General features: G+C 57.2%; 1 protein-coding gene across 4 annotated transcripts in view; it reads left to right on the top strand.

Moving 5' to 3' along the window:
- LOC119100736 (endophilin-A) overlaps positions 1 to 10,846 on the top strand; it is a 37,920-nt gene extending 27,074 nt beyond the window's left edge. For all 4 annotated transcript variants that reach the window (XM_037223835.1, XM_037223836.1, XM_037223832.1 and 1 more), the window contains 5 exons: positions 1,419 to 1,485; positions 4,627 to 4,727; positions 4,930 to 5,167; positions 9,292 to 9,407; positions 9,688 to 10,846. In XM_037223835.1, coding sequence (XP_037079730.1) covers positions 1,419 to 1,485; positions 4,627 to 4,727; positions 4,930 to 5,167; positions 9,292 to 9,407; positions 9,688 to 9,810 — 645 coding nt within the window. In that variant the 3' untranslated portion in view covers positions 9,811 to 10,846. The remainder of the gene's footprint in view (positions 1 to 1,418; positions 1,486 to 4,626; positions 4,728 to 4,929; positions 5,168 to 9,291; positions 9,408 to 9,687) is intronic.
- The last annotated feature ends 12,471 nt before the right edge of the window (positions 10,847 to 23,317 follow it).

Consider the following 23,317-nt stretch of genomic DNA (forward strand, 5'->3'; position numbering starts at 1 on the left):
TTTTCTTCGAGGAATATAGCTATTACTGAGGTCTTATGTTTGCTTAAAATTTGTGTCAGGCCAGGATGGAACCTGTGTGATCGCCAGCGCCAAGCTGCTCATCGCCATACAACAGCATAATCCCTCTTCCTCGGCTTGTTGAAAGTTGAGCTACACGGCGGCTCGGACTGCATTTGCCCACGTGCAGCTCATCCCGTCGATGAACGGCGGGCGCGCTTTGTGCTGGAAAGGTTTCGTGGCATTCTAGTAAGATGATAGTAATTTTACAACTGCTTATTTGCCTTAAATGCCTCAAAACGTTAAGAAAGGTTGAAAAGTTTGGGAAGTAATTTTACAACTGCTTATTTGCCTTAAATGCCTCAAAACGTTAATAAAGGTTAAAAAGCTTGGGAAAAGCTGGCAAAGAAGGGCGCGAAAATAGAAAATACCTGATTCAGTTTTGGAGCATGCCATTTGTCATTGGAAGCGCTGTCCGGACGGCTTTTTGGCCAGAAAGAATCGTTGGGGATTTCTAGAGGAGTGGGGACATGCCTTGTCGAGTTGTTATAATATTTGACTGATCTCTTTTGTGATGCGGATTTTAGCAATACCTTGGTTTTTCATTGTCAGTTCCACACTAAAACGTAGCAAGTCGTACTGACGTGGTATAGATGAATGCGCCGTTCACAAACCATTGGCTGATTTCGCTGACGGTATGCAATCCATATGTGAGAATGAAAGAAACGAAGCAGCCAGAAGCAGCCAGTGTCATGTTCGGCACCCATCTCTAGCACAACAAGGTGGTCTAAAAATGAGAGAGGTTAAGCAACGAAAGCTACATGGAAGCAAAATCCAGTTACGAATAACCAAATACACAAAACAGCTTTAGAAAATGATGCGTCTTGAAGCTTGTATATTTGTTTTATTGTTTGCACAGGCACGGTGGCCCTATCCCAATGCCCTTTCGTCTGGCTCATTCTGTATTCTGTGAATATTTCATTTCTTCTTTTTTTTTTAATACCTTTAGGCGAACTACGCCCAGCTCAGATGACCGCATGCGAGTGCTGCAGCGCTGGCTGACGACATGAGCCCGCCATGCAGTGACCTGCTTGTTCGTGTGGCTCCAATATAATCGGGATGCTTCACACCATGGAGGCGAGACCGCAATCCGCCGTCCCCAGATCCACTGACACGCTCGTGTTCGCTATCTTACACGTTTGAATTTTTAAAAATTACACGCCTCGTTTAAATTTTTTGGAGATAAATCACCCGCACAGTTTCTGACCGAATGATGTAATAGATGACTGCAGAGTAATGCGCAGGCCCGTGTGCTGGCCATGGGCTGCCGTGCCTGACACCTGCGGTGTCACTGGGTAGCATCAGTGTGCCGCAGGGCCTGGTCTCTCTGCAACGCCGACTCACGCTGTCGCCGTTTTCAGCACCACCGCAAGAAGCTGCAGGGACGCCGGCTCGACTACGACTGCAAGAAGCGGAAGCGCGATAGAGGTGAGGCTCTGACCCGGGCCGTGACCTGGTGGCAACGCCCCCTCCCCTCTCGTCCTGTTGGCGGTGATGCCGCTGCGTTGCGCGTGGCGTGATATCGCCCCACCCGCGGACGGCGAAACACATCGGCCGGTCCGCGCGCAGCGTCAGGTGAAGCCCCGGACAGCCAGCGCGTGCAGAACGGTCCGGCGCGCGGTCCGAGCTAACCACCTGGCAGCCAGCGGAACCGGCGCTGTGGTGTGCTGTCTTGGTGAGCCTCCCCTAGCCGGGAGAGCCGGCGCCCTGCCGACCCGACCAAGAACTGTGGGCTCCATGACGGCGTATCAGGTGCACTGCCCCCACTGTCCCTTGTCGAGGGCATGCAGGGTGTCCACCCCCCCCCCCCCTCCCCCTGTCCCCTGTCGGGGGGCATGCAGGCTGTCAGCCCACTACCCCTGTCAAGGGGCACGCAGGGTGTCCACCGCCGCCTGGCCTTGCGCTGTCTCTGTGACATTTGTGCTTATCGTGTGGTTTGCGCGCAACCACAGTCGAGGTGCACGGCCGTTTGGTGTATGCTGACGCTGTGCAGTATGTATGTGCGCGCACTGACATGCGTCTGGATGTCCGAGCTCGCGAGGTCTTGCCTCCATCAAATAGTCTCTGTGCTTTGGTTTGTCTCAACAGAACGCGGCTCTGTAGTTAGAGACGGTCAGCAGACCGAGATGTTCTGCATGTCCCCGCTGGCTGTGTTCGGCGCGCCCGTCCTCGCTCGGGATCCAGGCCTCACGGACCGAGTATGCGTGCTTGCTCAGCGCGGCTTCCCCACTAAGCCCGCCCGTCGGTGCGCTGCGGCCGGCCTCTAACGGCGGCTGTTCTGTTCCGTTTGTTCAGCTCGCTCGGCCAGCCCGTCTGCGCTGGGCAGTCCGGCGCGCTCCTCAGGTATGTCCTCTCCCCCGGCCGGCCCCAGTCCCGCCCCGCCCCAGCAGCCCGTGTGTGCATGCTGGCAGCACCCGTGCACTCGTTCGCTGCACCTCCATGCACCTTCAGGTCGCCGCTACCTCCAGGGCGCCCGCCACGGTGTGGTGCGCGCGCCCAGCTTTCGTGGAGACCAGGCAGTGTGAGCCGTCTCGCGGCCTTTCCCCTGGCTGATGACCGCGGCGGTCTGCTAGATGCCCCCCCCCCCTTACCGCCCTCCGAACGCTTGACCCTGCTGCTGCGTTTGGCCATGCATCGTGTCACCTGCACGTCCGGTCGCACCGAGCTCGTGATGGCACGTCTCGCCCGCGCGCGGCACCGTCGGCACCGTCGAGGCGCGTCGGCCGTCGACCGTTCGGGTCGAGCCGCAGCGTGTTGCACCCGTCCGTCCCGGCGGCCGGCTGTCCGGCCCGCTGCGCCGTCCAGGCCTGCTGTCGGAGGCCGCCGGTCCCGGAGAGGGGCAGCGGGCGGGCCTGTCGAAGGCTGGTTTGTTGGGGCTGGTTTGGGCGGTGGCGGAATGGTGGTGGTGGTGGTTGGTGGCACGTCCTGCCGGTCTGTCTGCGCCGCGCTGGCCCAGGTAGTGTCAGGGACTCATGTCCGCACTGCCGGCGGTCCTGGTGGTGGCATCTGCCGCCCTGTGCCAGATCGGCCGGGGCGTCCCTGCGAGCAACCGGGTCGCACCCACAAACCCGGCCAGGCGCCGGCTGGGCGTGCCGACAGGTGCGCGCGCGGCCGCCGCAGCGAGGGCTGGCCATAAAGCCGGAGCCGGTATGGCATGGTTGCTCGTCTGAAGGCAGTCCATGCCGGGCGGCTGTGGCGGCGTGACTGGCGCCCGGGCCTGGCGTGCGTTCCGGTTATGGAAGGCATCGCCTTTGATGTGTGGCTGGGCCCTCCACCCGGCGTGTCGCGTGGTAGATGTAGTGAAGCGACCGGAGCACACGCCAGGCAGAGCGCGGCGCAGTGCCGCGCCTGAGCTGGAGCGTCCGCTGGTCCAGACGAACATCATCACGCACGATTTGTGGCAGCTTGGCGTCAACACTGCTTAAACCCGACCTCTCCAGTCGGCTATCTCGCCAGAACCTGCCACGGTGATCGGTCGCCGCGTGAGGGCGGGCAATGGCGAGCGCCAGATGTCGGAAAGGCGGCGGACATTACTCGGCCGGTGTCGTCGGCCCTGCAGCGGACCCGTTTTCAAAGCGCGGTCTCCTCCCCATCTTCGAATCCAAATGAAATTGAAACTATCCGGAACACCCCGTCGGCCATTTTCTCAGTCGAACCATTTTCCACGTCGCTTCCGGGGACCGGGTTCATTTGTAAATGGCGGAGGTCTTGTAGAGCTGGCCGATATGCTAACGCGTCGCTGTTGTTTTGTCGTGGCGTCGTTCGCTCGGCAATGGTTTCGACCGCTGTGCCCGACAGTCGGCCGGTCCTCTGTCCCACCGCTGTGCCCGGCAGTCGGCCGGTCCTCTGTCCCACCGCTGTGCCCGGCAGTCGGCCGGTCCTCTGTCCCACCGCTGTGCCCGACAGTCGGCCGGTCCTCTGTCCCACCGCTGTGCCCGACAGTCGGCCGGTCCTCTGTCCCACCGCTCTGCCCGGCAATCCGGGGGGCCGTGACCGGGTACACGCAGGCTGACGAGGACCGCCTGCGGACCGAGGCCCGGCGGAACCGGTGCCGGTATCGGCTTTCAAGCAAACCAGCTGGCGGGTGATTTACGATGCGGCTATCTGACCGGTGACGGAGTGCAGCGCTCGCCGTCTATCTGACCGGTGTGACGGGAGTGCAGCGCTCGCCGTCTGTCTGACCGGTGACGGAGTGCAGCGCTCGCCGTTTATCTGACCGGTGACTGAGTCCAGCGCCCGCCGTCTATCTGACCGATGACGGAGTCCAGCGCTCGCCGTCTATCTGACCGGTGACGGAGTGCAGCGCTCGCCGTCTATCTGACCGGTGACGGAGTGCAGCGCTCGCCGTCTATCTGACCGGCGACGGAGTCCAGCGCTCGCCGTCTATCTGACCGGTGACGGAGTCCAGCGCTCGCCGTCCGCAGCGAACCCGACGGCAGTGAGCAGCCGCTGACTGTGTACCGGCCGCTGGTGGGAGGTCGCCCTGTGCCTGCAGGCAGGGTAGAACGAACGCGACGGCAGTGACCGGCAGGGAGGGCGGTGTCGTAACCGTATGTCGCCCGCCGGCAGGAGCTCACATCCCCGACGAGGAGATCAAGATGGCTGAGGACAAGTTTGCCGAGTCGCTCCACCTGGCCCAGATGAGCATGCACAACCTGCTGGAAAACGACGTGAGTATCGACCGGGGTCGCAAGGCGAGTGGATCCCTCACTGCCGCGTCAGTTGCAAAGGTTAATTAATTAGCACCACGAATCGGCACAATCCAGCCGACGCCATTATGGAGAGCAATTCATCTGAGTGTACAGCGGAGCGTGTGAGCAGCGCCGCGGCGTGTGCTGACTCGCGGCCGCGCCGCCGCCGTCCGGCCGACAGGTGGAGCAGATCAGCCAGCTGGCCACGTTCGCCGAGTCGCTGCTGGACCACCACCGTCAGTGCAGCGACATCCTGACGGCTCTGCAGGAGACGCTACAAGAGAAGAAGCAGGAGGCGGCGGCGCGCGCTCGGCCCGATTTCCAGCCGAAGACGCTGGCCGACCTGGGCATCCAGAGCAGCGCCGCGTACCAGCCGGACGGCACCAACGGCGGCCTCAGCAGCGGCAGCGCTCCCAGCGGTGAGTGGTGACACTATGCTGTTCGCCGCCTGCCGCCACGCGGCGCCGAGGATCGCTCGACTGGCTCCGCCGAGCGCCGGTATGCTCCCTTTCGCGGGCGTGTTTGCAACGTGTTGGCCGCGGTCACGAACGGTGACGAAGGCCGTTACTTCTCCGGCCTGTCTGTGACTAACAACCTGTGCTGCCTTTCTCTGTGTGTGTGTGTGCGTCCGTCTGTCTTGCTCTCGGCCGGCTATGTGACGCCTGTGACACTTCTTGGCTCACTCTCACTCCTGACCACCGCCTTGCCTGTGGCCGGGCCCGACGTGTTCATATTTGCCGCTGACTGCGGCGACGGCTCGGGGCCTGCTGCCCCGGATGGCGTGCTGTGCCGGCGCCGCGCCACTGCGGTCGCTCACGCTCGCGCGCCGGCCGTCGCTCGCCGCCTCGCGCCCTGTCCCGGCCCCCGGACCTGGTGGTGGAGCACAGCACGGCCCGGCTGGAACCCGTGCTCCGTTCTGCAGAGAGCACGCCGCAGCGCTCGCCGCTGCCGACCCCAGAGGCGACGGCCGCCGCCTGGGAGCCGCAGTTCCCGGCCGGTCAGCCGCCAAAGTCCCCCGCCGGTAACGCGTCGCCCGCGAGCGCCCGGGGCTATCCCCCGCTGGGCGGCAACCGCCGCGAGAGGGCGGGGTGGCGCGCGGCTGCATGATCCAGTCTCGCACCTTCTGTTGAGACGGCCGCCTGCCGGGGCGCCGCCCGCATGACCGTGGTGTGGTAGCTAGCCGGATCGATGTGTGTGTGTGTCCGCTGCCAGCTCAGTGCACGCCGGCAGGACGCTACTTCATTGTCTGTCTCTCTTTCTCTTTGTCTTTGGAGCCTGTCCGCTTACTGTTCGCCCGTATGCCGCAGGCGAACGGGGCAACGGACTGTTGTGTTGATGTCTGATCCCATCCGGCTGGGGCACGTCCTGTATTGTTGCGCTGTGGCCTGCGCTGTAGGTTCGCGTGTCCGCGCCCGTTGGTGTACTGCCCGCCTCTGGGAATGTCGTGCAGGTCAACTGGTGTCTCCTTATACCGACCTGACTTGTTTGAAAGCGTGGGCCTAGTCGGAAGATGACATGCCTCCCTCGTTCACGACTGTGAAGTCTAAATACTGAGAAGACGGAACACCTGCTACCAGTCCTCGCTCTCAGTTGGCAGCTAGTTGGATTTTGCCGAGTCCTACAGTATGCCGGACACGCTAACTTTTGGTTCGAATTCGTCACAGGCTTTTTTCTTCTTTTTTGTGACATGTCGTAGAACAGACCTATGTGACAGCAACATGCGTACGCTCGGAAGTATGAAATATCATTATGTGGCGTCATTCTCGAGACTTCGAGAAGAGACGAGGCGAGAGTAACTTCTGTGTTGAATGAGGTCAAGACTAACACGCGCTCGGGGTCAATTGACCCCCCCCCCTTGGGTTTTTTACAAAACAATTTTCAAACGGCGCGGCGCAGCCACGGCAAACTTTGCATAGCTGTAGACATTTGAATACCAGACTTTTGGCATTTACAGTTATATGTACCTTGTAAGGTCCCTGGCCTATGTCAGGTCAAAGTCAGGCCGTGGCTGTCAGCGAAGGCGGTCCGTAGGGAATCGTTCAGTCTGTCGCGGCAGGGAAGTGCTAGACGAACTTGTACATCTTTGAGATAGCTTCTTGGGCGAAACAACAGTGGAATTTGGGATTACAACAAATTCCATTGACCTGGAGACAAGTGTGAAGGTCAGACCACGGTCAAAATCAACACGTCTTCTTGCAAGGGACCTTTGTTTATGGAATAGTTCGTAATCCTCATTTCGAATTCCTTGCTAACAGGGACAGCAACAGACAGCTTCCATGGGCTTCAAAATCACAGAGAAGGTCACTGACCTAAAATGTCGTAAGCCAACCCCTTATGTGAAGGAACGTAACGCATAGCGTTATCTTCGACGCTTTTTCAAAGTCAAAAATCAAAGCAATTTTGCAGATTTTTGGCCACCATGATTCTTAAAACGTAAAGACGGCCACCAACCTAAATATCACCAGTGGCCTTTTGCTTAGAATAGGTATCTAGGTTCAAGGCGGTTGCATGAGGGTGGGGGAGTTTGGACACCAGTCATGAGTTTGACCTTGTTTAACCTTATGCGACCCGAAGGTCATGGCCTATGGACCTCAGACTTTAGCACAAACGAGTTTGCATACAGTCCAGCCCACCGTTTGGAGTTGTGGTTTCTAGGTCTTTTAGTTAGAGATTTCACATCAGGGGGTTCAAATTACCCTCACCCGAGTGAAGGGTATTCAACCGACCACCCGGACGTATGCTAACACTGGCATGTTTAAATGCCTTGGTGACATGACGTAACGCTTTGGGAAACAGTCTTTAGTCAATTCGTTGACAGAAATGCGTTGAAAAGTTCATTAAATAACCGCGCAACGTTAAATTTCTGAAAATCACTCGCAAACGTTTTCTCGTAGGTGAGCCACGCAGCATACCAACCCACCTGTTTCTCCGCGTTTGCCTTGCGTTACTTTCGGAACTAGGTCAAAGCCTGAATTTTAGCGTGTTCTGTGAAAAAATGGGAAACTGAGAGGTCTGCTTCAGGCCTGCGAGATGAAATCGCAGTTCTCCTTAACGTAACGGAATTTTCGAGTCGGCTGGGTGTCGTCAATCTTCCAGAGACGAGGCTCAATCTTCCGGAGAGCAGACGTGACCTTGTCGCGTCTGTTGGCGGCCGCCCGTGTGACGAGCGCGTACCGGGGTGCCCACCGACCGATTGATCTATGTGTTATCGGGCGGCGCCGTGACGTCACGGCGGTTTGTTTGGCCGCCACCGGTGCGTCGGCTGCGGCGGGACCGCAGCTGTCTGATGTGCTCGCGACTGGTCGGTGTGAGTGTCTCTCTCTCTCACACGTGTCAGCGACGTGTTTTGCTGGCGTGTCCCGGCCGCGCCTGGAGTATCTCGGCGGCCGCGCCGCGGCTGGGCGGCTGACCTCGCTGACGTCGTGAGCCCGTGCCGCCTCTTAACCAGAGGCCGTGTTTGTCCCGCGGGGCATCAGCCAGGAAGTCGGGCTGCTGTGCATGGGCCCGTCGGCGCGCTGACGGTTTATTTGGAGTGACACTCGTTGGGACGCGAACCATACACTGTCTGGACGTCACACCTCTGACCTTTGTAATCACGATGGGCGATGTTGCCACACTTCGTTTGTGGATTGGGGCGCCCGGGTGAGATGTGGCAAAGGCTGGAAACGAGCCGTTTGGATGTGACGACCACTTAGCATTGAACCTGGTGCTGCAAGTTAATGGCACGCACGGCTCTCCGCACGTGAAGCACTAGCCACGCAATCGTCGCCACTAGAACACTAGCCTCACGGTTGTCCGCACTTGGAACACTTAGTTCACGGCTTTCTGCGCACCGAGTACTGGCCACGGCGGTTTCCGCCACTGAAACACTAGCCGCGCGGTCTTCCGCGCCTTCCAGGTGAAGGGACATAGAATATAAACCAACAAAAAAGGTGCGGAAAGTGATTCCGCACTCTTCAGGTGCGGAAAACCAAAACGGTAGTTGCATGTCTTTCCACACCTGAAACATGATCTGCGAGGCTCTCGGCGCCGGAAGCATGAGCCACACGACTCTCCCTGACTCGTAATGTTAGCCACTCGGCTCTCCCTGACTCGCAATGTTAGCCACTCGGCTCTCCCTGACTCGTAATGTTAGCCACACGACTCCCTGACTCGTAATGTTAGCCACTCGACTCTCCCTGACTCGAAATGTTAGCCACACGACTCTCCCCGACTCGAAATGTTAGCCACTCGGCCGTCCGCGCGTGAGATGCTAGCCGCGCCGCTTACTGCATGTGAAACTCCAGCGCCATGCCCTGGATGTGTGTACGTATCTCACATGAAGCGCAGGGGCGTCGGCCGCAGCCGGTCGGATGTGAACCAATCACCATCCCGTGTCGTGCTGGGTGCCCTGGATAGCTCCTGTGTGGTCTGGGTCCGGTGGTGTACATCCTGCGCGCCCGGATCAGCTGCAGGTCCCCGAGGTCTGACCGACCGTCCTCCGGGCAGGGGGGGGGGGGGAAGAGGGAAGCGGTGCCGACTCTGATCGTCTGCTCTGTCGCAGCGTCGCCGCTGCCCTCCCCAATGCGGTCGCCAGCGAGGACACCAAACGTGCAGAGCCCCTGCGCCCAGGCGCTGTTCGACTTCGAGCCCGAGAACCCCGGTGAACTGGGCTTTAAGGTGAGTGCGCTGGTGGATAGCTACGGCTTCTGGCAACTGGTATGGTCGGGTTTAAGAGGAAATAGCAGCCATAATTTTGTCCTCGTTTAAGGAACCATTAGGTTTAAAAAACCGGTCTCTCCGAACGGAGCATGCGTTTGTTGGGCTTATGAGCAGCACGCTCAACATGAAGCGACTGCTGGTGTGAGGGCCCGCTCAGGGATTGGTTGGTAACCGATTGGGCCTCGGACAAGTGTGCGCTCCCGCTGACACGCCCCGCTGACGGCCGCCCGCCGCGCAGGAGGGCGACACCATCAAGCTGACGCAGCAGATCGACGACAACTGGCTGGAGGGCACGCTGAATGGCCGCACCGGCTACTTCCCCACCACCTACGTCCAGACGCTGGTGCCGTTGAACCGCTAGGCGGCGCCGGCAGCGCGCCCGGGCCCCGGGCCGACTGGTCGTCTTTCCCGGCTGCTGGCGGCGCAGCGCGTCTCGAGTAGGCCCTCCGCGAGCCGCACGCGCCACTGGAGCGAGCGCGATGCGGCGCCGGAGTCGGCGCGCCGTTCCAGCCGGGCCAAGCTAGAGAGATTGTACTGGGCCGTTGTGATTGCCGGCCGCGCCACCGGCCGCCCACAGACCCTTGTTACGTTTCCCAGACTTTAATCCGCGATATTACGAGTGGATGTTAACTGGTAATCCCTATAACTGTTGCTGGTTTCGTGTGTGCTGCGGTTGGCGGCGGGCACGGGCGGTGGTGCGTCAGCTCCCGGGCGGACGAACAGCCCGCGGGACCGTGACCCGAGGTCGCCGACAATGGTAGTGACATTCACCGCGCTCGGCACTCCCGGCGCAGCTAGGTGTGTCGTCTGTCCGCTGTTCGTGACATATCGGCCGAGCGCGAGGCGCAGCTCGGTGACGGTCCGCTCTTCTCGTGTACTGGCAGTCGTAGTGACACCGTCTGTGTGTATCGCTCTCCGTCTCCGCCCCGAGCGCGGGTTCGATCCGCTCGGGTCACCGTTCTCTTCTCTGTGCACCTGCTCGTGCGACTCTGGTCCGTCTCCCGTGTCTTCCTCGCTCTGTCTGCACGATGTCGGGCGGTCTCGGCGCCGCGCCCATCCCGCCGCTCCGCTGCTCCCCGTCGTCCCCGCGTGTGGCGCGGTGCCGTGTCCATCTGCGCTGTCACGCGGGCCTCCGGGCCTTCACCTCACCATGTGCAATGATGCGGCGGCCGCGGCCGGGCTGGGTCCGTGCGGGGCGGTGCGAGCGGCGGCGCCAGCCGGCCCCAGTCCCGTGTAGCGCCAGCGAACCGGGCCATCGGGCGTGTCGGCAGCCCCGACGGCCGACCTGCGGCCCACGTCGGCCAGGGCGACGCGTGCGCGACTGGGCCGGCTCCGGGGCCGACTGTACGAGGAGAGCTGACGTGCGTGTGTCTGACAATACAGCATCCCCACAGAGTGCGGGGCGTGTGTGGCGCGGCCGGTTATCGGTGGGAGGGGCGGCTCGCCGGGTGTGGTCCTGTCGAGGTCGGCCGGACGGTCCGACGCCGTCGCTGTATGCTCAGCCGAGCCCCTCTCACCGCGGCTGGCGATAGCCGGACTTCGGCCGGCCGTAGGGACGGGGCGCGGGTGCACGTGACGCGGCGCCGCCCACTGCCGCCCGGTGGTGACACCACCTCCCTCCCTCCCTCCAGCTCCCCCGGACGGTGGTCTGGCGAGGGCAGCGGTGGGGACGAATGACATCAGTGGTCTGTCCCGAACACTCACGTGCGCGACCAGAGGCGCGTTCACGTAGTGGAGGACCCTGTGGCACCTAGCAGCCCCCGCCTTTTTTAATCGTTTACACGCGTTAATGTGAGTGTGAATCACGTTGAATTTAAGGAAATTATACGTTGACGTTTAAAGTTATCAAGCTGAGAACGAGCGATGCCCGACGCCGTGGACGGAATTTCGCCCTCATGGGGCGCGCTAATCACGGTTTAAGTGTTTCTTTAGTCTCGTCCTCCCGACCTTCACGAAAGCCCGTGTCCGCCGCTGTGCCCGACGACCAACGCGTTCAATTGGCGCGCACCTTACTGGCGCGTCGGAACGTTGCCACGACCTTGACGTGTCCTGTACAATGTGGAATTTTGTGATTTTGCGACCACAGAGTCACGTGACAGCCTATGGGAGTCCGATTCAGAGCTTGACGGTCCATGACACGGACCCGACTTGCTCAGACTCGCTGACTGAACCTAGTAATCTTTGATCACGTGGAAGGCAGTGTCACCGGTGAACGGGAGCTGAGCGCCCGGCTGCTTCGGAGTGCCCCCTTTGACAATCTGTATGGCCGGACCTCTCCCCTGGCTGTCGCTAGCCACCATGCTTGCGTTGTGTGCACGGCGATAGTCGCACACTTGGCGAGGATGACGCTATCAAGACCACCCGCAGTGGTCGGCCCCGCACCAGAAGTGGGGGGTGGGGGGCGCCGCAAATCGGTCACTGCCGGTGGGCTTCAAGCTATCACAGTCATGATTGCTTCCACTGGGAGATAGCTTGGGTGAGTGGAGATGAGAACTGGGTGCGCTCGTTGTTCGTCCCTCCACTTACCTTGGAAATCCGACTATCTTCTCTGCTTCCTGTCTCAAGCGGTGGCCGTTCAAGGTCAGGTCTGAAGGTCAGACTGGAGACTGATTGGAAGCAAGTGTCGACCAAACTACGCGTTAACATGGAAAATTGTTCGTGGTCGGTCTCGCCTGTAACGCTTACCAGGGACCTGACGTGACATGATTACCCAGTTTTTCATCAAGGAGTGTATATCTAGCTGTAAAAACCTTTGATTCATAGTCCGGACGAAACCGAGTGCGGTTGATGCGGCCCTCTCGCTGCGTCGCATGTCGGCTGCTATATTTGCGTCGGGTCATCGACCGCGCGGACTGTGCGGTTGCTGTATTTCGACTGCATTGAGTGGGTACGTGAAAGAAGTTGGCGAACGGACCCAATCATGCAGGCGAGAAGAGACCGAAGTCCATCTGGTTTCCTGATTTGCATGAGAAGCCCGTGAATTTCTGACGATCCCGAAAACGTACTGTACCAAACGGTAGCTCAACGTGATCTTGGAATACACGCTGCCTGGGCTTTGTTGGAATTCACAAAACTGGTTTACTGTTGGTTGCCACTACTTCAAAATACAAACAACAGGTTACGTTCGATGCATGATAAGTTAGTTCATCCTGCAAATGAACGTACCATTTTGCAGACATAGATTATCTGACACATGCGCCTGTTAGGTGTAAGACGGAAGCTGAAGGCGAATCCTCATGGAAGGCATGTGATCTTGTACACCATGATTATCAGATAACAGACTATATGACACATGCGCCTGTTAGGTGTAAGACGGAAGCTGAAGGCGAATCCTCATGGAAGGCATGTGATCTTGTACACAATGCATTTCAAACACCGAGATAAGCAAATGGAAATACTTACCACGTGTGATCCATGCCAGAGATGCTTTCATTATCACCGCTCACTGGATGCTTCTACGACAAACAGGGAACTTGACATGGCCGGGTGGTCGCTTACCCTAATGCCGGAGTGGCCGTGCAACCCTTTCGACAATAATCTCAATAGGCCCTGACCTATTTGTTTGAAAGCGTTTGGTATACAGAGCCTGGACTCGCGTGAAGCGTCGTCGTAGTGGCGCGAGCGGAAGTTTCCGCGTTTTTGCGTCGGGCCAAGCTCTGTGTATAAAGCTGTTGAGGTGCGCTTCGAACACAGCGCAGACATCCGCAAAGATGAGCATTTTGCGCCGTTGTTTACGGAAAACTACAGAGGTACGTCACCGTTTTACGAGCCTGTCCGAGTTGCGTCAACGACATCTGTGCCCGTCGCAGAGCTGTGAGCAGCTTAGGTTCGCTGCTCGAGGATGTCAGATGGCGCAGAGCCGTGCGCACGCCAGTGGCAGGCAGAGCCGTGTGGACGACAGTAGCAAGCAGAGCCGTGCCGACGCCAGTGGCAGGCAGAGCCGTGCCGACGCCAGTGGCAGGCAGAGCCGTGCTGACGCCAGTGGCAGGCAGAGCCGTGCGGACGGCAGTAGCAGGCAGAGCCGTGTCGACGCCAGTGGCAGGCAGAGCCATGCCGACGCCAGTGGCAGGCAGAGCCGTGCTGACGCCAGTGGCAGGCAGAGCCGTGCGGACGGCAGTAGCAGGCAGAGCCGTGCCGACGGCAGTAGCAGGCAGAACCGTGCGGACGCCAGTGGCAGGCAGAGCCGTGCGGACGGCGGTAGCAGGCAGAGCCGTGCCGACGCCAGTGGCAGGCAGAGCCGTGCGGACGGCAGTAGCAGGCAGAGCCGTGCTGACGCCAGTGGCAGGCAGAGCCGTGCGGACGGCAGTGGCAGGCAGAGCCGTGCGGACGGCAACGACAGGCTGCACAGGTGGCGCGCTGGTGTCATGTCGCAGGCCGGGCCCGCCCGTCCGCACGAAACTCGGAGAACTCTCATCTTACGCTGCACGAGTCTGCTTCATGTCGCTGCCGTTTTCGTGGCCAGTTGTCTATTTCGCGGATCGCGTCGTTCGCTATGCACCAGGGGCCCGCGAGCCGATGCTCGGCGTTTTGCAAAGAGGCGCTTTGAGCTGCACCGCCCCGTTGGGCTGGTCCGAGCTGAGGTAACTGTCTGGAGGAAGACATCGGAGCTGGTTCGCTGTTGCAAGAAGCGACGATCTGTCCGTCCCTGCTGGGCGGGGACGCACGGCTCAGCATGCGATCCGGTTAATGGGAGAGTAGAGAGAGAGAGAGAGAGAGAGAGAGAGAGAGGAGAGAGAGAGAGCGAGAGAGAGGGAGAGAGGAGCGAGAGATAGAGAGATAGAGTAGGCGAAGAAGCATGCGAGCGAGGCGATAGAGCAGAAAGCTTCAGTCGCGAGCGATCCTCGAATGCTATCGCGCTTCCCGATCGGAAGAGAGGAGAGACGGGCGGACTGCACCACTTGTGACTTTGTGAACCGGCCGGGAATGCCCGTCGTGCCATTGTCGTCGATGGTCTCGGGGATAATAAGCGGCGATGTTTAACTGGCTCGCGTGACCCGCGTCGTCAAAGCCGAGTGCATTCGGTGGCGGGCGGCAGGATGCAGCTTCAAGGTGCCCTTGTAGGCGCGCGACTGCGCTCCCGAATGTATTTTGGTGGAGTTTCCGGCTCCCGGGGGCATCGGTGCTTCCGAATGTGGCTCATGGCCAGCCTGCAAGGTTTTGGGTTAATCCCACCTTGAATAACGGCAACCGAAGATTGTCGGGACGACACAGGTAAATAAGATATCCACCGAACAAAATCGTCAGGAGCATGCTTCGGATCTGAGTGAGGCTGCAAAGAAAGGAAAAGAGTGCCGGTTGATAGACTGATTGTCTCAAGCGAAGAAATTACAGACTGGTGTGTTTTAGCGATCAAAATACTCCTCCCGTCCGCCACACCATGGTGAAGGCCAAAGCTTGTTTGGTCGTAGGTCAGGTTGAATATATTTTATTTCGTGAAGCACCACCGTCTAAGGTCAGAGTTTATGGTTTGAGGGGGAAGGGGCAACAGTGCCAGCCTTTAAGGTTCCAATGAATGCGCGTTGAAAAAGAAGAGACACTGAAATTATTTTTGCAGCCACCTAGCCATTTTTGGAAAGTCGCGCCCATGTCAAGGAGCGCTGAGACGGAATACCTGGCGAACTGCGACATAATGGCGCCGTGACTATGTCGCTCACCATTCTAGAAAGCCTCCGGCTTCTTGGAAAAACTAATCTAAGCGATCCATGCTTGCACGGATTTTATCTGGGCCGGGCCGAACACATTCGTGATGGTCTCTTCCAAGAATCACGCTTGCTGGAAAGTCTACGACGCCGCATGGCGCCGTGGAACATCTGGGGGGAGGGGGGGGGGGGGGCGCAAGAGCTCAAATATGAACCCGATGGCAGCATTGGAGTATCAACTGCAGAGGCCCGTCCGCTTCGACCAATCAGCGTGGCGGACTGCTTGATCATGACCGCTTTGATGGACGCTCAATTGTTTTTGGGGTGTCCCTGATCGAAGGCATGACGCATCCGTCCCGAAATTTCGGAACGAAATTGGATCTACATAAAACATCATGTTTCAATTAAAGGTACTTAAACTTGTAGCATGCCTTGTAATTCATTTGATTTTGTTTAATTTTGCCAGAAATACACTTCGCGCACGCTGCGATACTTGTTTAGAATATCGGCCCTAGCATCGGCCCCAAGGGAAATTGGACTGAATACGGGACAGCGGTGGTTTTTAAGAGTGCTGTACTCCGTGAACCAATCAGCAACGTCGTGACGTCAGCGGTGTGGCCCGCCCAACTCAGCTCTTGACCTGCTTATATTTGTCTCCGCCACCACTGATCGCACCGCCATAACGTTTTCAGCAACAAAGCGATCCAATTCTTCAGAAGATGGGCTGTTTTGAAGAGCATTTGATTGCAAGCTGTTCGATCAGGAGTGTTTTTTTTCGTGCAACTTTGTGATATTATGAAAAAGTTTTTTCCTATTCGATTGCTGTGGTAAGGCTACGGTTTAGAAATTGCGCGAAGGCACGCCTATCACGCCAATCGGAGCGGGATACTGAAATGGAGGCCCGGGGTCGCGTTAACACGAGACAAGTGCCGTTTGTTGGAAAAGAAGACGGACTCAGGTGGTGGCGAAAGTGTGGGGTAATGCAAGCGGCCCATAGCGCAAACTCGAGCGCGAAACGTTGACGCTCCGTTCTTGAGACGTTGGGGTCGGATGTTGGTATTCAGAGAAGGCACAGAAATTCAGCGAGATTCAGAGCACAGAGATTCAGAGCACAACATTCAGAGAAGTCCGTCCCGGTGGCTCAGTTGGTTGGAGCGCCTGCCTTCCGATCCACCCACCCGTGGCGTGGTTCGAGTCGCTTTAGGGCGCTCGCTATTTGCCCTTGATAGGTATGGCCCGCGGCCGGTGGCAGCGGTCACGCTGAAGGTCAGTTGACGTCAAAGGGCAGGACGGAGCGTGCCGAGCATTGTGGCACGTTAAGCTCTCGCCATCAAATCCTGCCGTTGACATGGAATTGCGCGATCGGGTGGCAGGGGTCAGGGCTCACACAACAAGCACTGCTTAGCGCGAGCTCTGATCCCAGAAATCCATCCATTCAAAGGGTTAGGATCAAATCTTTATAAAAAAAGAAGAAAGGCGTAGGTAAAAAACGCATTTTTGTACATCTTATCAGTGTCGAAGCGAGCACAGCAGCCATAAAAGCCGCTCAAGCCGTGGCGACTCCAGCAATCAATTGGCAAGTGGCCAGCCTTATTCTTTTGAAACTGAATCTCGAATATCACAAGCGGCTTGTCCAGGTGACAGAGAGAGGGAGAGAGAGAGAGAGAGAGAGAGAGAGAGAGAGGAGAGAGAGGAGAGGAGAGAGAGAGAGAGAGAGAGAGAGGAGAGAGAGAGAGAGAGAGAGAGAGAGAGAGAGAGAGAGAGAGAGAGAGAGAGAGAGAGAGAGAGAGAGAGAGGGGGTTGGCTATGAGAATTACACTGATGTGAGCCTTTTGTCAATTGAGCCAATATCGGTCCGAAATATTTGCGTTTTTGCAGTACCTTTGTCACAAGCGTGGAAAAATTAATTGAAATCGAAAACTGTTAGCATCATATCACGTGTCCAAATCGGAAAACACTCCCGTGGGGTATTATTATCAAAGCCATTCGGCACCATCATGTACCACCATTAAGATTGCACGGTTCAGTACTTACCACAGCTGGTAGGATGTCCCCAGGTCTGTCGGATGATTCTGAGCGTTAGTGACGTTTGCTCAGGATTTTTAAACGGAGGTCAACAGGACGTTGTTTTGGGTGAAACGGCTGGCCATCTGAATGGTGGTTTGAATTTCCCTCATCAATGGCTCTGTTTTGAGATGTCAGTGGGAAGGGACATCCGTAGTCGCAGGAGACCGCGGTTCGCCAAAGACACTATGCGATGCCAGGCGTCACACAAAAGAAGCACCACTTTCAAAAAATGATTGGGGAGCATTCTTTCCATGCACCGCTATAGGCGTACCCTTACAGCCTGCAATGGCGGGTGGCGGGAACGGGCCCCTCAAAAAACACGCTCTGGGACATTCTGCTGGATCGGTACATAGGTACATATAAATAGCTGCCCTAGCCTCAAATCCCCCGGTCCCATGTGGGATCCAACGTATGTTTGAAATGAACTAGGCCACCAACTTAATGTGCGTTGTGTTAGTTTGCCTTTCGGCAAAGCGTATAGTTATAGTCTGCATGCCGCATTGCTGCCACGCATACCCGCACTGTTCGTAGCAAGATGCAGATGTTGGCAGCATATGTCAAACGGAGGCCGTGAACACCTCTCCGCACGTGCGGCCAGGAATGTGCAGCAGCGATCAGCCATTTGCGGCGCGTTCGTGCCGTGTGGCGCTGCGGCGTATCCGGCCGCGGCGTGCGAGCGCGGGGGCAAAGTGTGCCGCTGGCGGAGCTGACGCCGGACCGGACGGCCTCGTGCCACCGCCCGGCCGGCGCCAGAGCTCCCAGAGCCTCCCAGAGCGTCACAGCGGACACGAGACCGGCTGGACGGCGGACAGCCGGGCGTGGCATCCTGCCGGCGTTGTCTCAGCATTTCTCACGGTTGTCATGACATCCAACCAGGGTTGTCAGCGCATTCTACCGGCGTTGTCATGACATTCCGCCGAGGTTATCACATCATCCTACTGGGGTGGCCATGACATCCTGCCGGCGTTGTTACAACATCCCACCGGGGCTGTCGTGACATCCACCCAGGGTAGTCACAGCATCCCACCGGGGTTGTCATGACATCCGCCTGGGGTTGTCACAGCATCCCACCGGGGTTGTCATGACATCCGCCTGGGGTTGTCACAGCATCCCACCGGGGTTGTCATGACATCCACCCAGGGTAGTCACAGCATCCCACCGGGGTTGTCATGACATCCGCCTGGGGTTGTCACAGCATCCCACCGGGGCTGTCGTGACATCCACCCAGGGTAGTCACAGCATCCCACCGGGGTTGTCATGACATCCGCCTGGGGTTGTCACAGCATCCCACCGGGGTTGTCGTGACATCCACCCAGGGTAGTCACAGCATCCCACCGGGGTTGTCATGACATCCGCCTGGGGTTGTCACAGCATCCCACCGGGGTTGTCATGACATCCGCCTGGGGTTGTCACAGCATCCCACCGGGGTTGTCATGACATCCGCCTGGGGTTGTCACAGCATCCCACTGGGGTTGTCATGACATCCGCCTGGGGTTGTCACAGCATCCCACCGGGGTTGTCGTGACATCCACCCAGGGTAGTCACAGCATCCCACCGGGGTTGTCGTGACATCCACCCAGGGTAGTCACAGCATCCCACCGGGGTTGTCATGACATCCGCCTGGGGTTGTCACAGCATCCCACCGGGGTTGTCATGACATCCGCCTGGGGTTGTCACAGCATCCCACTGGGGTTGTCGCGACATCTTACCGGAGTCGTCATGACATCCTGCCGTAGTTATCACAGTATCTTGCCAGGGTTATCATGACATCCAACCGGGGTTGTCACAACATCCCCGTGGGGTTGTCAGGGCATCCTGCCGTGGTGTCATGGTATCCTCCCGGAGTTGTCACAGCATCCCCTCCGGTTTGTCAGAATATCATCCTGGGGTTGTCAGGCAGGCGCAGTGCCTGCTGGCGGCACCCGTCAGACTGGCGGCATCGGCATAGCAGGCGCGGCGGCCAGCTGAAGGCAACACTGGCTGGGACCACGCAGACACAGCTGATGGCATCGGCACAGCAGGTGCGGTGGCCAGCTGAAGGCAGCACTGGCTGGGACCACGCAGACACAGCTGATGGCATCGGCACAGGCACGGCGGCCAGCTGAAGGCAGCACTGGCTGGGACCACGCAGACACAGCTGATGGCATCGGCACAGCAGGCACGGCGGCCAGCTGAAGGCAACACTGGCTGGGACCACGCAGACACAGCTGATGGCATCGGCACAGCAGGCGCGGCGGCCAGCTGAAGGCAGCACTGGCTGGGACCACGCAAACACAGGAGCTGTGTCACTGGGGATCCGTGCAGGCATGTCCGCTGGATGTCAGTGGTGGACGGAGTGAAACGGTCGGCTGTACTAGTGTGGAAGCTTCTCGCTGCAAGCTAGGCCCGTTGGCGATAGCATCCCGGCAGCGGCCACAATACGACCAGCACTAGTGAACACCGCAAAAATGGAGTAGAGAAATATGTGTATGTAAGAGATGTATGCGTGAACTGTATGTAGAAAATGTGGGCATTACATGTATGTAGAATTTATATTTCACTCCCAGAAGATAGTGCTAGGATGTGTATTATCCAGCAAACGTTGAGTCATATATGGGGCCCCACCAAACACGTCAATTGCCGCCACTCCATGGGCTCAGTTCGACACGTGGAGTTTTGGCAATATAACCAATGTTTGCTTGCTAGCCCCGTTAAGTCAAAATCTTTCGGTATTTTAAGGTCGGTTGTGGTCAGCATAAGAACTCCAAACCCTATTATTATATTTTTATGTTTGCAAGTAGCTAAATTTCTCAGCTTAAGTTTCGGAGAGAACGTTTTGTTTTAGGGTCAATGTATTTTCAATAAAACATTTTCGAATGATAGGGCCTGCTCCATCCTGGAGTGAATTGTGCCATATGATTTGGAAGACACACTTGTCGTCTGCTGCTTCGCGATCCGTCATGACTGTAGCACGACAAATTGCCAAGTGCCGCCGTGCGCTCGGTCCTCGCTGTCCTGGACCCGGAATGCGACGGCGGGATGTTGTGACCAGGGTGCATGCAACAAACACTGTTGACTGTCGGCATTGATTCCAGAAAGCCATCCGGTTGAAAGGTTCGGGCTCCATTTTCAAAACAGATATATCGCTGTCGCAAAAGCATCAAGTCAGTGGGAGACCTATGCGGCCATAATCTTACAAAAACTAGATTGCTAGGCAGCATGCTTGTCATGACCTGGCAGCAGACGGGTTAGCACACCTGCGCGCAAAAGCTTGGAAGATGGATCGGCTCCAACATCTCACGACAGGCCGCTCTAGGCACAGGTGTCTCAGCACGTAGAAGACCTGCGGGAGAGCTCGGTGCGGACACGCGAAGTCTAGCCTTCCAGAGCCCGGCGTGGTCAGCTGGCGGCGAGTCAGCTGGCGGCGGGGTCAGCTGGCGGCGTCACAGCAGCACGCAAGCTGTCCGGCGCGGCAGGGCGACCTCGGCAGGCGGCGCAGAGCTGTCGTGTGTGTCATGCTCTCTGAAAGCTTTTTCATTGAGTCGCTCGAATATTTTCCAGGCAGGAGGTGTATGTTATGGTTTTAATTCCGAAATGCTAGTCATGATGCCGGAAAAACAGGAGCTCAAGGCCTTTCTGGCTTATTTCAGATAAATATTGTATGTTTTAATCCCAATAACAACTCAAGCATCAAAATTACTGCCTTTTGAATTCTAAGATGTTTTGCGTTGGATCAAACTACTACACCACACTGTGAGGCAGTCTCTAAAATGGGCATAAACAGTCCTTCATTCAGAGCATTTTTCGTTTCGAATGGCACCTAACGGCACGATTTGTAGGAGGTCTGCTCGGACAGCGTTTTACGGTGGCAGATGCCTGCTGTTCCCAGTTTGGATAGTAGCCCACCATAGCACCAAAACTCTTAACGGACGCTGAAGGTCTACCTTTTTGGCCAGTGCAAAGCTGATATTTAAAGAGGAGATCACTCTTACGTGCTTTACTGTTGGGAGTGTTCTGTGTGAACCAGTTTAGCGCAGTTTTCAGCGGTTGTCTCCACCCTAACACGAACAGCGTCAACATAGTTCCGAGCGTCCACGTCGGAGACCTGAGCTCTATCGGTATATTTGTCAGTTGACCATGGTGAATAAAGGGAGGCAGGTCAACAGAAAACAGTTAAAACAATATCGGCCCCAAAATGCTGCCCTGAACCACACCGTGCGAGCCCGGAACCAGCGTTTCAGTCGAGGATGCGGCGTAAGCGGCCCTCAATTCACGCGATTGTTTGCCAATGACCGGGAATGTGGGTGCTGGGTCTGCCAAACGTACCAGGAGGGTGGGGAGGGGGTGGGGCTGTGGTGCCCAGCAAACGTAAGCCAGAAAGGAAAGGAAATATTTCAGTTCTTATGCTGCCCTTCGGTGACGGGTTCTACACCCAAGATCCTGGGATCCGTTTTCGGAGCTCAGAGGTACTTCTGGTGTGCAACACCCTTGTGCCACAAGACCAGGCGAGACCCATCCCCTAATTCTGTGCTGATGGCTCTTTTTGTGACGCCTGCACATGCCTATTAATTCTGTTTGTAAGTGAGGTCATATTTGCGTTCAATGCACTGTATTGTGACCCTGGCGTGTTTGTTTGATGTTCCGGGTGTGCACTGAAGAGGCCAACAAAAACTAATCAAAAGACAGTTGGCATCAAGGTTCAGCCCGCCACTCCTAACAAAAACGAGGCAATTTTTTGGCCGCGTTATCGATCCTCTGAACCGAGATGTTAAAAAGTGTTTAAGTAACCTTGTGCTGATAATGACAAAACGTACATGCCAAGAGCCATGCATGGATCGGTAGTTTGTTTGTTCATTTCTGCGTTATTACGAGCGGGAGATAACTAAGACGACTTCTTTATCTACAACAACGTCCAGCAAGGCACTCAACCACCTTCTCGGAACGGAAAGCGTCCGACATAGCTCGTCACTGTACTTACGGATGGGTTCACTGATTCATCTCGGGCAGCGGGCTAAGTTAGCCATTTTCTCTGTTCTGCCGCCTGGTTCAGTGTCTCTGCAGGTCATGCTCCGTCCTGCCGCCTGGCTCAGTGTCTCTGCAGTCATGCTCTGTTCTGCCGCCTGGCTCAGTGTTTCTGCAGTCATGCTCTGTTCTGCCGCCTGGCTCAGTGTTTCTGCAGTCATGCCCCGTCATACTGCCTGGCCTAGTGTCTGTGCAGTCATGCTCTGTCCTGCTGCCTGCCCCAGTGTCTCTGTAGTCATGCTCTTTGTTCGGCTGTTCATGGCAACAGAGGCACAGTGCATTTAGGGCGCTACACAGGCTTGCCAGATGTCTTGCTGGGCTACAACGTCACCGGCGGTTCTTTGGGACACGTCCTTTGTCCAGACATTACGTTGCACACACACACCTGTAACATGCAGTGGTGCCGACGCTGTTTGCATCACCAGAAACCACAGCAAATATTTGTCGCAATTTATGTATATGGGCATCGTAACAGTTGCAGAATTCGTCATTCGCCATTTCTGCATCGTAGTAAAATGCTTAGGTTTTTGCGATGGTGAGGCATCTGACTCCTAGGACCAGATTTGACATGTTAAAGGTCACATTAGTCATTGTTCAGTCGCGCGTATCTGATGCGGCTTGACGAGAGCTTTCCAGCGCCATTTTCCCGTGGCGCCAGCTTGGCTAGTTTTCAAAATATCACGTGGGTCCTATGAGTCGTCGCCCCTCTTCCTTAGAGTGAAGATGTAGAAAAATTCCGTGGGACAATGGTTAAATCAACATCAAAGACGAAAAATTTGCATCATCCAATTATCATTTATGATAGTCTATACCACGGGTACTTGGTTTGGGGTCCAGGAGCACTTGCCCTCCTGCACTGCACGAATAATAATCTATCAAACTGTGATTAATGGTAGTCTACGTTGGCGAGTGTTTTCGTTGGGTGCAGGCATGTGGTGGATGTGTCGCACCATGAGTCAGCTGTCGGCACCTGGCCAGAGTCTGCCGGGCCCTGGACGGCCGCGCCCACCGGCGGCTGCCGCTGGGCCGTGATCACGCGTCGGGACCGTGGCCGCTCGCGCCGCCAGCCGGAGGTCGCCCGGCCGGAGGAGCTCACGGCTGCGCGGCGCCGGTCCCGGCCGCGGCCGCCCCGGCTCCGTACACACGTCATGCGGCGGCTGC

Source organism: Pollicipes pollicipes, unplaced genomic scaffold (assembly GCF_011947565.3).
Source record: "Pollicipes pollicipes isolate AB1234 unplaced genomic scaffold, Ppol_2.1 Scaffold_4881;HRSCAF=5763_pilon_pilon_pilon, whole genome shotgun sequence".
In the NCBI taxonomy this organism is placed as follows: Eukaryota; Metazoa; Arthropoda; class Thecostraca; order Pollicipedomorpha; family Pollicipedidae; genus Pollicipes; species Pollicipes pollicipes.